At 35.0% G+C, this 18,619-nt stretch overlaps 1 protein-coding gene across 7 annotated transcripts in view; it reads right to left on the bottom strand.

Moving 5' to 3' along the window:
* Nucleotides 1–16,537, bottom strand: part of LOC131979857 (ETS-related transcription factor Elf-2-like) — a 29,453-nt gene extending 12,916 nt beyond the window's left edge. For 2 of the 7 annotated variants that reach the window (XM_059343915.1, XM_059343941.1), the window contains exons 1-3: nucleotides 16,172–16,537; nucleotides 6,539–6,676; nucleotides 4,411–4,687 (exon numbers count right to left, since the gene is read on the bottom strand). In XM_059343915.1, the coding sequence (XP_059199898.1) occupies nucleotides 4,411–4,687; nucleotides 6,539–6,613 (352 nt within the window). In that variant the 5' untranslated portion in view covers nucleotides 6,614–6,676; nucleotides 16,172–16,537. Of the gene's footprint in view, nucleotides 1–862; nucleotides 1,084–4,410; nucleotides 4,688–6,538; nucleotides 6,677–13,637; nucleotides 14,291–16,171 lie in introns of those variants that run through there. The other 5 variants (XM_059343933.1, XM_059343965.1, XM_059343948.1 and 2 more) reach the window with 3 other exon arrangements.
* Between the last annotated feature and the right edge of the window lie 2,082 nt (nucleotides 16,538–18,619).

The raw sequence follows: 18,619 nt of genomic DNA, 5'->3' as shown, positions 1-18,619 counted from the left end.
ATTTTCACTACAATTTTAGTTCGTTTTGTAACCACAAAATACAGTTTGTTAGTTGTCGTATTTTTTATTTATTTATTTAAGTTCAATTCTAGTTTCGTTAGTTTTCGTTACTATAATAAAACTGATTTATACAGCAAGTGTCCGATAATGGAACCCGTTAGCTCACGGCTAATTCAGACCGGTTTTAGCCTCCTTCAGCTGACTCTGGTAAACCGGAGGCTAACGGACCCGGTTCAAACAATAAACAGTGTTAAATATAGGAAGTTAAACTCTAGTTTCACACCATTTAATTAACTGGAAGCATAACATGATTATTAATATTAGTAGTTAATGTGGAATGTTGATAGAATGGTAATTTCTCCTAAACTAAATCCAGAAACCTTAAATAGTGCGCCACCCGGCAGTAATAATAACTCCAGAGGTTATTATATTAAATATTAAGAGTGAGGAAGAGGTGCTATAATGCTGTAATGCTATAAAAATAAACCCACATGTCCTTCCTGCTCAGACAGCGTGGCAAAGACGTAGCAAAGACAACATCTAGTACTTCCTGGTTGTGCAGAAAGCTGCAGACCGTTTAGATTCTGGATCAGACTGGAACCGGATCACACATGCAAAACCCGAACCGTGCAGGTAGAGAGTTATCTGTGCAGCCGGGGAACACCTGAGAAAGTTTCTAGCCTCTTAAAGCCTCGTAGCAGCAGCAGCGCCATGCAGGTTGCAACCAAGGTGATCACTTCCTGATTGACTCCATTATTACTGCAGATCTCCTCCGAGGCGGAGCGGACTGGGGGTCTAAACACACCCGGAGCGGCGGAGCTAGACCCCGGGTCGAGGTGATAGAACACGGAGGGATAGTTACCGGCCCTGATGAGCAGATCGAGCTGGTTTGCGTGCCCCTCATGCTGCGGAGTCGCCATGTTTTCCCCTCGCTGCAGATTCTCAGGGACTTCTCACTGGGCTCTATAGGAAGCTACGGGCTCAGATCCCTCCGCCGCTAAGCGGAAATCCAATCGAATTCAACGAGACGCATCACAGACACACACACTGAGAGAGAAAGGTATCCCTCCGCCGCGACCGACACAGGAAATCCTTTCTTCGCCCTCCCTCGCTGACGTCACTCTACGTCACATACATAACACTCACTGCTCTGAGATTTAAAAACAGATTTTGAAATCTCTCAAATAAGATCACAGAGGTTCATTTTAAAATGTTGCACAATATTCACCCATGTAATAAATTAATTTTCAGGTTTGCTGATGTTATATTATATTATATTATATTATATTATATTATATTATATTATATTATATTATAGTTCATACTCGTTATGATTGGACAGCCCATCATTTTTAAACCTAAAGATATTATCTCAAAATTTAAATCTAATAATAAAACAGTATGCTTTATAACAAATCATAAGTTTCACATCCACAAGATGAAGTTTTCCAAATCCCTCCCTAACTTTAGTGTTTTTACAATAGAATTACATTTTATATCGAGACTTTAGAGTTGATGTCAAATAAGAAATGTGAACACACTCTGTTATATGATATTTATATCCTGAATGTCTGTATTTCTCTCGTTGTTAATAAAGATCTGATAAAAAAAAGAGTCCAGGAGATTTTGGTTCAAATGTGTCATCTTCCTCTGCATTAATGTCTGTCTGTGTTCAGCATCTTCCAGTCTGTCCTTACATCACATCATGGCTCCTTTTTCTACACACAAACTAGCTATTAGTCAGTTTTTACATTTTATTTTTAAAAATGAACTAAGTATAAAGTTGCCAGTTGTTTTTAACCATTTATTCACACAAAAACAGCAGAAAACATAATAAAGAATAAAACTATAGAACAGTCTATTTGCATTTTAATTAAAATTAGTAACAGTTTTCATTATAGAAAGGAAAATTCACATTTTGAAAATGGTAGAAACTTAAATGTCACAATGTGTGAAAGCTCCTATGATGAACTTTCAACTGTCTGTTAAAAGGAGTTTAGAGGTTTAAACTGGGAAAATCTTTCATTAGTTTTAAATGTCTCAGTTCTTTGATCTGCTTCACAAGAGTGAACAGCAAGGTGATTATAGTTAACGAAAACCAAAAAACTAAATAACCAAATAACCAAAACTAGAACTGAAAAAAACATTTTCGTTAACTGAAATAAAAAATACAAACAAGAGTTTTTTAAAAAACTAACTGAAACTGTATTTTGTGGTTACAAAACTAACTTAAACTAACTAAAATTAGAGTGAAAATGTCCTTCGTTTTCCTCTTTCTCAACTTTTTCAGACATAATCCAGAGTTTCTATTTCTAGAGTTAAATTACCGTAATGACTCCATGTTTCTGTAAAGAGAAACGTCTCAGCTTTCAGAAAACATTGGGATTTTCCTGATAGTGTAAAAAAACGTTTAGTTATTATGGTAAAAGTGTTGTTGGTTGTTGTGTTTTCACTGTGTGAAAGTGAAAGTCTTCAATTCAACCATGATATTAATAATCTAATTTTTTTTGCGGCGGAGCTGAAAATCCAGCAGAATACATGAAGGGAAACACTGAATAATCCTTATTGGTTGATATGAAATATATTTATTTATCTCCAACTAAACATCAGCTGGTTAGTGAACATGAACTCATGGTGAATAATCTGTTTACTGAGACTGGGACGTTTACACTCTAAAACACCTGAACTGGAAGAGTTAATAAACTTATTGGGGCTGAGATGATAAACCAAAGAAATAAAGGAAACATTTATTATGACCTCTTTGAATCTGGACCCAACAAATACCCCATTACAAAACAACTACAACTAATAAAAACTAAACTACAACTAATAAAAACAAATTAAAACTAGTAAACTCACTCTAAGAACTCATTGAAACTAACTGAATTTGAAAACAAAAATTCACAACGAAATTAAAACTAAAACTAATGAAAAATCATAAACTATTCTAACCAATCAATGGTTGATTTCAGATTTAATACTGGAGACCTTTGCTCTTCATTAAATAGTTCCTGTTTTGTAAATAACCACCAGGTGGCAGTGTGTCAACACACAGACATGAAACCACAGATACACACACACATATATATATATACACACATGTATACACATTTATATATATATGTGTATATATACATATATATATATATATATAGAAGAAAGCCTTTATAGCTTTGGATGTATGAAAACTGTTGTATGTAGTTTGAAGTGAGATTCATGTGAAATTACAACATTTTCAACCTCTGTAATAAACTACGACAGACTAGAGCTGGGCGATTCGGCCCTAAGAGATTATATTATATTGTATTTTATTTTATTTGTAGTATTTTTGCGATAACGATATTCTTGACAATATTAAAAAATACTATACTATACTATAAAAATATATAGAAAATGATCTTTTCATCTGTATGAATAAATACAAATCATACAGCAAAATAAAAAATAACCCCCCCCCCCCCCGTGAGCAAAATTCATTACCATAACACATTTTTAAAATAAAAAACAACGAAAGGGTTTTTTTTGTATGCTTTGTATGCTCAAGGGTAGCTGGTATCACCAACATGTATTTTATTAAAATATACACATATTTTAATGTAAACGATTCTATCATTACTGTAACATTTAACCATTTTTTATCATCAATTTTCATTCAGATTTTGTTCTTTATACATTGTTAAAAAACATTATGTTTGATTATATTCTGTTAAATTATACATTTTTAAACAAATGTATATTTATTTTTATAAAGTTTATTAAATATTTATTGTATATAAGTGTGGGGGAAACCATGACATTTTTATCTGGATCCATTACAGTAATGAATTTGTGAATCAAAAATTTGTTTGAAAATATTATTTTAGCAGAAAACAATGACTTGTGCCTCATTCTGGCTATATTGTTCATTCATATAAAAGTGAAATATATTTAGTTTAATAAAGTATGTCCTTATAATCTCCACAGACAGAACTTCACCATCTATATTAATTGATCTATCTGATCTTTCTTCATTTATTTACTTTAATAGTGTGTTATTTTGTTTACTGTTGACTGTTAAAACACATTTTTCTTCCTGACTTTAATCAAGTTTAAGTGCAAAAACAAAATTGTATTAAATTTTTTAAATTTTAATTTATTTTCTTATATTTTAATTTATTTTATTCTATTGTTGCACTGTATTTATGTATGTATGTATTTTAGTTTTTACTGTATTTCCTGTAACTGATATCTGTACCACTCTGGTCGACCCGTTGTTTTAAATGTTTTTATAAATAAAGTTTTAGTTGACTTATTTTATTTGCTTTGTATTTGTTGCTACTGGAGCTTCTATTTCCTGGAGGGAGTCAGAACAAAGGAGCAATAAAGTCTAAATCTAACTGTAGGAGTAAAAAGAGGAGTAACATGTCTCACCTGTCTGCTCCTCCGTCTCCACCTCCTGCTCGTCTCCCACCTCCTGCATCAGGTACGCCTCGTCCTCGTACACCACCACCTGCGCCGAGAAGCCTCGCTCATCCGTCAGCGTGGCGCCGGGCACCTCCTCCACGATCACCGCCGGGAAGTTCTCCTCCTCCTCCTCCTCCTCCTCCTCCTCCTCTCGGTCCTGGAGGTCTTCATAGGCCTCCTCCGCCTCACACTCTCCCTCCACCTCCCCCTCAAACTCCAGGTCCACCTCACACTCCGCCTCCTGCTGGGAGCAACACAGCGAGGCAGCTTTGAAGTCTGAAGTTTGTTTTATTATTCACAATAATAAGAGAAAAAAGAAAAGGAAGAAGAAATAACAAGCAAAGGAAAAGACAAGGAGGAGCAAGAAACCCAACAGGGCCTCTACAGATATTATACAGATATTATACAGATATTATACAGGCCTCTACCTCTATTAACATTCACTAGTTACATTAAAAACAACCACTGTACCACTGGCTAATGTGCGACCGGCTAATGTACCACTGGCTAATGTGACCGGCTAATGTGCGACCAGCTAATATGACCGGCTAATGTACCACTGGCTAATGTGACCGGCTAATGTACCACTGGCTAATGTACCACTGGCTAATGTGACCGGCTAATGTACCACAGGCTAATGTACCACTGGCTAATGTGCGACCAGCTAATATGACCGGCTAATGTACCACTGGCTAATGTACCACTGGCTAATGTGCGACCGGCTAATGTACCACTGGCTAATGTGACCGGCTAATGTGCGACCAGCTAATATGACTGGCTAATGTACCACTGGCTAATGTGACCGGCTAATGTACCACTGGCTAATGTACCACTGGCTAATGTGACCGGCTAATGTACCACAGGCTAATGTACCACTGGCTAATGTGCGACCAGCTAATATGACCGGCTAATGTACCACTGGCTAATGTACCACTGGCTAATGTGACCGGCTAATGTACCACTGGCTAATGTGACCGGCTAATGTACCACTGGCTAATGTACCACTGGCTAATGTGCGACCAGCTAATATGACCGGCTAATGTACCACTGGCTAATGTGACCGGCTAATGTGACCGGCTAATGTACCACTGGCTAATGTGACCGGCTAATGTGCGACCAGCTAATATGACTGGCTAATGTACCACTGGCTAATGTGACCGGCTAATGTACCGCTGGCTAATGTACCGCTGGCTAATGTACCACTGGCTAATGTACCACTGGCTAATGTGACCGGCTAATGTACCACTGGCTAATGTACCACTGGCTAATGTGCGACCGGCTAATGTACCACTGGCTAATGTACCACTGGCTAATGTGCGTCCAGCTAATATGACCGGCTAATGTACCACTGGCTAATGTACCACTGGCTAATGTGACCGGCTAATGTACCGCTGGCTAATGTACCACTGGCTAATGTGACCGGCTAATGTACCACTGGCTAATGTACCACTGGCTAATGTGCGTCCAGCTAATATGACCGGCTAATGTACCACTGGCTAATGTACCACTGGCTAATGTGCGACCGGCTAATGTACCACTGGCTAATGTGACCGGCTAATGTACCACTGGCTAATGTGACCAGCTAATGTACCACTGGCTAATGTGACCGGCTAATGTACCACTGGCTAATGTACCACTGGCTAATGTACCACTGGCTAATGTACAACTGGCTAATGTTATCAGTCGCACTAACACGTTTACATGCTCTTCAGTTGTCCGGTTATAGTCAGATTAAGACAATAATTAGTTTTTCGAGTGAGGAGGTGAAATCTTCTCCAGTATTCTACTGATGTAATTGTGAGTTGACATGTTAATATCCACTGAAAGCTTTAGGAATGGAATCTGGACTATACATATACTTAAAAAATTTGCTATATATTGATCTGAAAAATTGTCAATATCTTGGGAAAGGGGAGCAGAAGAATGTAGTCGTTCTGAAAATGTGACACTTTCCTGAACCAGATAAACACTATGAAGGCTGGAGGCAGATGAACTGTAATATATGTGTCTTCAATAAGAGAAGTAAACTGCATGGTTTATTGGATTATCCATACATTAAGTGGTTATTATATTAATATAGCTGTGTGTGACGGACCTGCTGGGGGTCCTCCTCGGCGGTGACGTACTCCACCACGGCCCCCCCGGTGTCAACCAGCACCACCGAGGTCATCACTCATGCTCCTCAGGGGTCAGAGGTCACAGAGACGGATCCACCCACCTGATAATAAAGATCCTGGAGAGAGAAGACACAGAAAGTTTAATTAACACAGACTCTGTGAGGCAGATTGTCTCTGAAGGGAGTTAAACGATGAGCTGAAACTCTCAACAAGCCTTCAACAACAAACATTCTCTCCTCAACCTGACATCAGTTCTTCATTCAGACTAAACTACAGACATGATGTTCTCTAGAGACAGAAGATGTTCTACTGATCACTTTAACCCTCACAGCATCGATCTCACAACACTAATACCTGGCTGGACCAGGGTTAGAATACTTTTGGATTTTTCATCAGTTTTAGTTTTAATTTCGTTGTCAGTTTTCGTTTTCAGATTCAGTTAGTTTTAGTTAGTTTTTAGAGTGAGTTTGCTAGTTTTAATTTGTTTTTTTTTTGGGAAATGATTAGTTGTAGTTTAGTTTTTATTAGTTGTAGTTTAGTTTTTATTAGTTGTAGTTTAGTTTTTATTAGTTTTAGTTTAGTTTTTATTAGTTGTAGTTTAGTTTTTATTAGTTGTAGTTTAGTTTTTATTAGTTGTAGTTTAGTTTTTATTAGTTTTAGTTTAGTTTTTATTAGTTGTAGTTTAGTTTTTATTAGTTTTAGTTTAGTTTTTATTAGTTGTAGTTTAGTTTTTATTAGTTGTAGTTTAGTTTTTATTAGTTGTAGTTTAGTTTTTATTAGTTGTAGTTTAGTTTTTATTAGTTGTAGTTTAGTTTTTATTAGTTGTAGTTTAGTTTTTATCAGTTGTAGTTTAGTTTTTATTAGTTGTAGTTTAGTTTTTATCAGTTGTAGTTTAGTTTTTATCAGTTGTAGTTTAGTTTTTATTAGTTGTAGTTTAGTTTTTATTAGTTGTAGTTTAGTTTTTATTAGTTGTAGTTTAGTTTTTATTAGTTGTAGTTTAGTTTTTATTAGTTGTAGTTGTTTTGTAATGGGGTATTTGTTGGGTCCAGATTCAATAAGGTCACAATAAATGTTTATTTATTTCCTTTGTCTGATCCATCTCAGCCCCAATAAGTTTATTAAGTCATAAACCAGATAGATGGAATAGATTTCATATCAACCAAAAAGGTTTACGGATGAAAAAAGTTGACAAAGACCAAAACGAAGGACATTTTCACTATAATTTTAGTTAGTTTTAGTTAGTTTTCGTGTCCCTGCTGCAGACTCAGAGCTCATAAAGGTCTGAATCTCTTCTTGTATCTCTTCCATCTTGCTTTGGTGAGCAGGAAGTGTCTGTCTGCTGTTACAGGAAGAAATGCTCCGACAGGAAGTGAGTCACTTCCTGAAACAGCACATAGAGTCCAGTGGAAGATCTGGGCGGGGCCGACTGGAACCACTGGGTCATGATAACGGTCAGGAGGGTTTAGAAATAAAATAAAAGGGACACGCTGGACAGAAGAACCATGTTTTGTCCACATGCTCTCTATCACCATAGGTTTCAATTTTTGGTAGGAGCCACTTCATCCAGATTGTGGATCGGAGATGGCAGCCATATAAAGTCTATGAGAACCAATATATCTTCCAAACCACTCAGAAGGTCAATCTGGGTGTCAACATCTACATTTTCTGGGTCAAAGAATCATTTAAAGCAGAGAGATTCAAAAGACCCTTCTCTCCTATTATTATCATTATTATTATTATTATTATTATTATTCTCTCCTACAGCCATCAGTCTCAGTCTAACAGAGATAACACTCACTGGACTCACCCTCGGGGACAAATAAAGGAGTTTTGAATTTGAATTTAATTTAATAGAAAAAAAGATGTAACATTACCAAAAAAAAGTAAAATTACCAAAAACAATATGTAAAATTACCCCAAAAAAATATGTAAAATTAACCAAAAAACAAGATGTTTGATATAGAACTGCTCTCTCTATCCTTGGATGGTAAACACTTGTATTCTGAGAAACATTACTGATGAAACATCAAAACCACTATAACCCACTGACCCCCAGCGTCCTCTAACATGGTGTGTGTGTGTGTGTGAGGACATAAATGTGTATAATAGATGAGCCTGATGATCTCTGGTGTTCCTGCTGAGACGTCCTGCTATCAGCTCTGATGGAAACCCTCCTTTAATTATTAATTATTCAGCAGCAGAGAGCAGACGGCTCCTCCTGCTACTGAGGGGCTGCTGGGGCTGGGTAGAATAGGTTGGGATTTTTCATTAGTTTTAGTTTTAATTTCGTTGTGGATTTTTGTTTTCAAATTCAGTTCGTTTTAATGAGTTTTTATTTTTGATATTGCTTAGTTGTAGTTTAGTTTTCATTAGTTGTAGTTTTTTTGTAATGGTCTCTGTGTTGGTGTGAGATTCAAAGAGGTCATAATAAATGTTTCCTTTATTTCTTTGGTTTATCATCTCAGCCCCAATAACTTTATTAACTCTTCCAGTTCAGGTGTTTTAGTGTGTAAACGTCCCAGTCTCAGTAAACAGATTATTCACCATGAGTTCATGTTCACTAACCAGCAGATGTTTAGTTGGAGCTAAATAAATATATTTCATATCAACCAATAAGGGTTATGCAGTGTTTCCTTCATGTATTCTGCTGGATTTTCTGCTCCGCCGCAAAAAAAATGTGATTATTAATCTCATGGTTGAATTGAAGACTTTCACTTGCACACAGTGAAAACACAACATATAAAGTTTACAGGGAGTTGCCCCGGCAACACTTTTACCATAATAACTAAACGGTTTACGCTATCGGGAAAATTCCAACGTTTTCTTAAAGCTGAGAAGTTTCTCTTTACAGCCGACATGGAGTCATTACGGTAATTTAACCCACAAAGCAGGAAAACACACTCAGCTGTGGAGAAACAGAAACTCTGGATGATGTATGAAAAAAGACAAAAGCTAAGGACATTTTCACTATAATTTTAGTTAGTTTTAGTTAGTTTTGTAACCACAAAATACAGTTTCAGTTAGTTATTGTTGTTTTAAAAACTCTCGTTTTTATTTTTATTTCAGTTAACGAAAAAAAAAATTAAATTCTACTTTTCGTCATTTCCCTAGTTCTCGTTAACTATAATAACCTTGGGCTGGGCGATATGTACAAGAAAAAAGTCACAGATTCACCGATTTTGTTTCACAGAAACGTTGAGAAAATACCAAACACCAAACATGAATATAATGAATATGATGTGGTATATCAGAGCCCAGAGGGTTAAATAAGCCTCTCCCTGCACTTTACATTATTTATTATCTTTGTCATTTTATGTTATTATAACTGTGCAAATAAATAAATCAAACTAACGTTAACAGCATGATATTACATCACACTGAAGGGTTACAACACACATGCACTTTAATCTCTATTTCTTCTCATCAAACCAATCTGACTTTGTTTGAATATTTCATACAACACATGTGGTTTCATGCCTTTTACTTTCTGACAGAAACAGAAACAGAAACAGAAACAGAACCAGAACCAGAACCAGAACCAGAACCAGAACCAGAACCAGAAGAACCAAAGACAGAAAGGTGTGGACACTGAAACAAAATTGGAGTGACATTTAGTTTTTAAAAAGCTAGGAAGTTTTTCCACACAGAAAGTGTTTGTAATCTTTACTCGGGCTGTTTCTAACTAATATTTATTTAATAGAACCACTTTTTAAAAAAAATGAAAATACACAAGTAAATATCAGATTCACTGATGTCCCTCAATGACTATTTTTTTGTTTTCAGATTCAGTTAGTTTAATGAGGTTTTAGAATGAGTTTGCTAGTTTTAATTTGTTTTTATTTTTTTGGGAAAATGCTTAGTTTTAGTTTAGTTTTTATTAGTTTTAGTTTTTTTGTAATGGGGTATTTGTTGGGTTAGAGCAACTTTTTTCCCGTAAATTTGTCACTTTTTTCTCGTAAATTTGTCACTTTTTTCTTGTAAATTTGTCACTTTTTTCTTGTAAATTTGTCACTTTTTTCTTGTAAATTTGTCACTTTTTTCTTGTAAATTTGTCACTTTTTTCTTGTAAATTTGTCACTTTACAGACCCAAAAAGAAACCAGGATGGTAGTTGTTACACTGAAAAAATTGGAGTGACATTTACTTTAAAAAAGCTGGGCGAGTTTTTCCACACAGGAAGTGTTTGTAATCTTTACTCAGGCTGTTTCTAAGTAATATTTATTTAATAGAACCACTTATTTTTTTATGAAAATACACAAGTAAATATCAGATTCACTGATGCCCCTCAATTACATTTTACTGGTAAATATCAACTAATGAAGCTAATGAACTGGTTTAGTGAATATTACTGGAACCAATGATTCAATTCACATAATAACAAACAATCACTCAGTAACATGAAAAACTGATGTTTTAAAGTAAAAGCACTGAATTCATATTTCTTTGTAGAATGCATATAGATGATTTAAATAATAATTACAGAGCCAAAAGTCTTGTTTTCCAGTGTGTGTGTGTGTGTGTTGCACTGAGCCGTTAGTTGGCTGTTAAACTGCCAAAGTTCTGATGCAAACTGCAGGTTGTAACACACTCAGGCTGGTTTATGAAGCAATTGCAGCAAGTTATTTGATGAGAAAGTGAAAAAGAGATAAAGAGTGAAAGAGAAAGGGTCAAAGTGCAGAGTCCTGTGTGATGTCACTGGGTCAACACAGTGATCTCACTAAACCATTAAAGTCTCCATGTGTTCTTTATACAATGATTTCACTTCTCTGGTTTTATTTCTTTCTTTCCTTTCAATCCTTTCTTAACCCTTTGATGCTCAACATGCTCTAAAGTGACCCGACAGAGTTTTTATGTTCTATATCTTTGCAATAAATTATTTTCATCATTCAGTATTCCAGGTTTTCCTCAATTAGTTTGTTTTTGATCATCATACATCCTCATTTTTATGTTTTTCTTTATTCATTTTTTAATAAAATCCCTTTTTGTGTCACTACTCTTCTAATGCACAACATGGGTCAAAAATTACCCAAATCCATTTTTAGCTAAGTAGCTGTCTAAGCTAACTACTTAACTAACTTCTTGGCTAAGTATTTAGCTAAGTAGCTTTCTGAGCTAACTACTTAGCTAACTTCTTGGCTAAGTATTTAGCTAAGTAGCTTTCTAAGCTAACTACTTAGCTAACTTCTTAGCTAAGTATTTAGCTAAGTAGCTTTCTGAGCTAACTACTTAGCTAACTTCTTGGCTAAGTATTTAGCTAAGTAGCTTTCTAAGCTAACTACTTAGCTAACTTCTTAGCTAAGTATTTAGCTAAGTAGCTTTCTAAGCTAACTACTTAGCTAACTTCTTGGCTAAGTAGTTAGCTTAGCAAGCTACTTAGCCTAGTAGTTAGCTATGTAATAATAAAAAAAACTTATGAGAGAAAAAGTATGAGAGGCAAAATGGAAATAATGATCTGTTGTTATCAAAAACAAGATATTTAAAGAATACTTGGAATATTCAATCATAAAATAAGTTGATATCAAAAGATAGAGCACAGCAGCATTAAATAACATTTAATATGGGAAATTAATGCGGGTCATTTTTGACCCATGTTGTGCATCAAAGGGTTAATGTATGCAGGGTCACATGGAATATGAAACATGTATACTAGAATAATAATATTATATATTATTATATAATATAATATACTAGAGGCCTGCAGAGAGCTAATATGGGTCAATCACATGCACAAACACACAATCAGATCAAAGAGAAACCAGATCTGTTAGAGTCGAGTCGACTTGCTGCTTGACTTGATTCAAACGAGTCTTACAGGACCTGCTGGCGCTCTGAGGACACGTGGCTCCTTCACGCCTCTCAGCTCTCACATACATGACTTAACAAGCTGCATTACTGCCACAACAATACACTATTTAACTATTTAACTCAGGAGCTAGCAGCAGATAGCTGTTAGCTAACAAGGAAATTAACTCATTATTAGAAAAAAGGTCAAAGAGCAAAGTCACTGTCACCTTCTGACTTCTTTTTTTACTTTGATTCAAAACATTTCTGCTGCAATTAAAAGTCAAGTCTGACTGTAAATGTGTCAGATTCAGTTCACTTTAACCTTTGATTACTGGTGAAACACACACACTGCAACAACTAACTAACTAACTAACTAACTAACTAACTAACTAAAAATAAGGAATAAATCACTAGAATTAAGCAAAAACATGCTGGAAACAAGTCAGATTATCTGCCAGTGCAGTAAGTAAGAAATCATTAAGAAAGTAAAAATATCTCAGCACAGGAAAACCAATAATAGCTTAAAATAAATCTAAAAATACTTATTTCCAGCAATTGTGTCTTGAAAATCCCGACTGTAGTAACATTAAAATAAGCCAGAAATACTTGAAACCAGCATGTTTTTTCCTCATTTCAGTATCTGTGGGTAGATACTGGTGGTAGAAAATACTTTTGAAATATCATTTAAACTCCATGCAACTAAAACTCTCAACTGGAGCCAATATTTGAGGTAAAAACTCACCATATTCAACAGTTGAAGAGATTGAAAAGCATGAAAAAGCTCACAATGTCAATCCTAAAAACAAGTCTTTACACCAGACTGAAATCCCTGTGAAGAGGTTATTCACTCATTTTGTGTTATTTGTTGCATCTTTTTTTAGTTATTTGTGTCTTTTTTTGGTCATTTAGTGTCTTTTTTGGTAATTTTTTTTGCCTTTTTTAGTAATTTTGTGTCTTTTTTTTGGTCATTTTGTGTCTTTTTTAGTGCTTTAGTCCAGACTGAAATCCCTGTGAAGAGGTTTTTCACTCATTTAGTTACAAAAAGACACATGTTGTTAAAATAATCACATGAAGCTATGGTCAGTAGGTAAATTATACTCAGAACAAGATAATTAAGATACTATTGCTGGATAGAAGAAGAAAATACTTTGGTAGCTTCATGTTTAGTAGCTTGTTTCTTATGTTGTTCTGCTTCATGTTGAACTCTCAAGACAAATAAAGCAGAGTCATCCTGACAGGCCAACTTCTCCCTCTGTGAAAAACACAAACTAAAGTAAAAACAGTCCAAACCTGCCTGCTCAGATAAAGGCTGATATGCATCCTCACATCTTTACTCTGCTGCTGTTTCCAACAAGAATCCACAAAGAGACGCAGAATGAAAGAATGACATCGCTGCTTTCTTCTCGCCGTATTTTTTTCCCAAACACCTTTTTCCTCTTTCTCTTCCTCTCTTCTCCACCTTCTCTCTGTTCCATCCCTCCATCCATCCATCTCTCTGTCTGTCTGTCTGTCTGTCTGTCTGTCTGTTTCCTGCTAGAAGAACCTCTCAGAGCGACTCAGCACTTCTCAGACTCTGAGCTCAGATCACATGACAGGGGTGGAACACACACACACACACACACACACACACACACACACACACACACACACACACACACACACACACACACACACACAGAGTCACATGGTGGTTCAACAACAGAGCTTTTGTTCCAAGAAACTGGGAGTACTGGTAAGACTCAACGCCCTGCCTTGTGCCCTGCCCTCTACACACACACACACACACACACACACACGCACCGCGATGACACAATGCACAAATAAAACCTCAAGAACCAAACACGCACACAGGCAAGTTTCACTAGCAGGTAGAAATAAGCCTTCACTGCAAAAAAGGTGTTTAAAACCAGATCAAACAGTAAATCTAATTTTGTCTCTTTTTTTAATAATTTTGTGTCTTTTTTTGGTCATTTTGTGTCTTTTTTTAAATAATTTTGTGTCTTTTTTAAAATAATTTTGTGTCTTTTTTTTTAAATAATTTTGTGTCTTTTTAAAAATAATAATTTTGTGTCTTTTTTTAAAATAATTTTGTATCTTTTTTTAAATAATTTTGTGTCTTTTTTTTAGTAATTTTGTGTCTTTTTTTTTGTCATTTTGTGTCTTTTTTAAAATAATTTTGTGTCTTTTTTAAAATAATTTTGTGTCTTTTTTTTATAATTTTGTGTCTTTTTTTTAAAATAATTTTGTGTCTTTTTTTTAAATAATTTTGTGTCTTTTTTTTAAATAATTTTGTGTCTTTTTTTTTTTTTAGTAATTTTGTGTCTTCTTTAAAATAATTTTGTGTCTTTTTTGGTCATGTTGATTCTGCCTCCAGGTAATTAGAGTCTGAGACCCCGGCTCTATGAACATCAGCCTCATAATGATTGCATCCATTCAACACAACTCTACTACACACACACTAGAAGCCTCCTGCTGCAAAAGGCAAACCAGCATTAGCTCTTCATCATCATCATCCTCCTCCTCCTCCATGTCTATGGTAGCAGCAGCAGGTTAGCTGGTAGCTGCTGCAGGATAAACTGGTTAATCAATAACCAGTCCAGAGAGCAGAGACCAGTCCAGCTCTATCAACACAAACTACATAAATCACCAAACACAATCAGACAGAACAGACATTGTGTCCTTCTGCACATTCTACTGATTCACTGTATTATATCTTGTATAGTCAAGTATCTATATGCATGTATAACGCCACTACAATATAAAATATGATATCATATCCTGTGTGTGTGTATGTGTGTATATATATATATATATATATATATATATATATATATATATATATATATGTGTGTGTGTGTGTGTGTGTTTACATATATATATATGTTATGTATGTATGCACACCCTGCACAGGCCAAATATATGACACATTGCTATGTTATTACTACTACTACTATTATATACATATACTGTTACTATTATTACTATATACTGTGATATACTACGGTACTATTATTATACTGGCCTTATTATTATTAGTATTATTATATATTATATTTCTATTATTACTATTATTATTATTATTATATTATATCATTAAATACTATATATAAACTGTACTATTATTATTATATTATATACCATACTTTTATTATATAGTTTGTTGTCACAATAACATTATTGTCATCATATCATCATTATAATTACCATCATGTTGCCACTTTACCTACCAACTGATCTATCTATCTATCTATCTATCTATCTATCTATCTGTCTATCTATCTGTCTATCTGTCTATCTATCTATCTGTCTGTCTGTCTGTCTGTCTATCTATCCTATCTCAGACTGCAGGGTTACAACAAATATGCACTTGTCCTACAAAGCCAATATAGTTTGTTGTCTTTTAATAAACCACTGACACATTAAAACCAGCAGCTGTCTGGTTGACTGTGTGCAGAGTTTACAGTATAAAGGTGTAAACAGAGCAGAGATCAGTGGTGAGCAGGTAATGTGATGTCAGGCTGCAGGGAGTCAGGGGGAATCCCCTCTTTAATGGAGCTGACATCTCTTTGATCTCCTTTAACTGATCATCAATTATTATCACCTCTGCATCATTTACACACACTTATTATTATTATCCTGACAGTTTGTTATGGAGCTGCTCAGGACATTAGAAACTATAAGACATCAGAAACAAACTGAACACTGACATGAACTTGGCTAATGCTAATGCTAGCTCAGTTAGCTCTGTGAGGAAAAACAAGCTGTCAGCAGCAGAAACACAACAAACATCATGATGCTAACGAGGCTAACGAGGCTAACGTCTCTTACCGTCTACAGCTGCTCTCCGCCGGGCAACAAACTCAGTCTACAGCCGCTGGCTGGAGGTTAGCTGCTGGGGAAGGAGAGCTGTTGGTGTGGGTGACACCGTGTGACACCCAGTAACCTCTCCTCCTCCTCCTCTGCTCCTCCTCTCCTCCTCCTCCTCTGCTCCTCCTGCCCGGGGCGGCGGAGCCTCGAACCCGCGGCTGAGGCGGAGGAGTCCCGATGCTAACGGAGCTAGCCACCGCTAGCTGTTAGTGGAGCCGTCACACAGGCAGACAGAGCAGCAGAAACACTAGACTGGCTCGTCCAGCGGGTCAGTAGATAATAAAGCAGCAGAGTTCTGGTCCGGACCGGTTAATATAGACTAAAGTGGACTAATATAGACTGATATAGACCAGAGGTTTCTGCTGGTTGTCAGTTTTTACTCCGCTGGTTCAGGAGAATCACACTGGTGACGTCACGCCGCACAATAAACAATCATCACACTTCAGCAGAAAGAAGGAATCACTTTTTCAGGAAAAGAGAAAATACGCCCAGAGGTTCTCCTCTTTTTCTGACATTAAGTGGACAGTAACATGGATCCTTCCACATAAATCTGCAATAAAATTAAAGAAGTTGATTCTAAAATTATACATAACATTTACCCCACTAACAAATGTCTGTCAAAATGTATTAATATTGATATTAAGTGTGTATTTTGTAATTAAAAAGCGGTACAAACACATGGAAGAAGGGCTTTAACAACCGGGTGTTTTCATAAATGATAAATTATTCATGTATTTGTTTATGTAATCTATTTATTTTCATTTTTTTTTGTTTTTGTTTTTTGTTAATATGCATTATTTAAATATGTATGTTTAGGAGGGGGGGAAAGTGTTAATTGAGTAGTGGAGAAGTTTTAAATAAGCATGTTGCGTTCACATTACAGCGTTTGTTTTGACTATTGCTATTTAAAAAAAAAAAAATTTATTCTCATTGGATGTATTTGTTTTTGTGTTTACTTTGTTGTGTTACTCGCACACGTTCGAAATAAAAGCTGAACTGAACTGAACTAATGCTGAAGTGGAAACAATCAGGAACCTTTTTGTTGATTGTTATTTTCTCAATTTGAATTAATTATTTTCTTAATTTGAAAGCCATAGATATACTTTTTACATTATAGCAATGACAATGGGAAAATTCAACACTTAATTAATTTAATTATTATAATGGCAAAATTCCACATTCACAAGGCCAAATTTTCCAAAAGTCGACCCTTCTTTCCTGCCTTTGAAATATAATTTAATAAATATCTTGATTGTATTAAAACAATTGATAATAACAAATGTATACATACTCTCAACACAATTCAAGAAATATTTGGAGAAATGTAATATGTCATGCCTTTTTCTTTCATTCATTCTTTCTTTATTTCTTTATTTCTTTCCTCCTTCCCTTTTATTTTAATTATTTTTATTATTCTGTTTAATTTACACCTATACTGACTTATCCACTTCATTCACTTTGTCTCATATTTATTTATTTTCAGTTTTGTGATGCCAGACTTTGTTTGTTCCATCCGACATGAATGTTCTGACTGTATTTGAATTTCTCAATAAAGAAAAAAAAAAAACAACAACACTTCGCCAGAAAGTTCATTTGAAAAAGAATATTATTTAATTAATCTAATTATAATCCTTGCAAAGTTTTACATCCATAAATGTAAATTTGCCAAAGTGAAACCTTTCTTTTGTGTTTTTATGAAAGAACTGGACATTATACTTCAAGTTAATATCTAATGCTAAAAACAAGAAAGCTGTCAAAACTGTGACATTATTTATGCTCCCACTTCACTATTTTTGATTCAATTTAATTTTTCTTTGCTTGTGACCCGTGGCAATCTTTATTTATATATATATATATATATATATATATATATATATATATATATATATACACTACCGGTCAAAAGTTTTAGAACACCCCAATTTTTCCATTTTTTATTGAAATTCAAGCAGTTCAAGTCAAATGAACAGCTTGAAAGGGTCCAAAGGTAAGTGGTGAACTGCCAGAGGTAAATAAAAAAAGGTAAGCTTAACCAAAACTGGAAAATAATGTACATTTCAGAATTATACAAGTAGGCCTTTTTCAGGGAACAAGAAATGGGTTAACAACTTAACTCTATGGAGTCTTGGGCTATTTTGTCCATTTTTGAATTCTTTTCATGTCTTTGTAAGTCATTTTGTGTCTTTTTTTGGTAATTTTGTGTCTTTTTTTAGTCCTTTAGTCCAACATAAAATGTGATTTTGAATCTTTTTTTTACTTTCAAAACACTATCATGCTCAATAAAGAATTTTAAATATTGCAAATGTGCATTAATTTCAGATGGTCTCATCTCTCTAACTGTAACCTGCTGCACCAACCAGCTGGACTCTGTTCAATCAGCTCAGTGACTTTAAAGGGGATGAATATTAA

Source organism: Centropristis striata, chromosome 1, assembly GCF_030273125.1.
Source record: "Centropristis striata isolate RG_2023a ecotype Rhode Island chromosome 1, C.striata_1.0, whole genome shotgun sequence".
In the NCBI taxonomy this organism is placed as follows: Eukaryota; Metazoa; Chordata; class Actinopteri; order Perciformes; family Serranidae; genus Centropristis; species Centropristis striata.
Note: the sequence above shows the minus strand (reverse complement) of the source record. Positions and strands in the feature narration are given on the sequence as shown.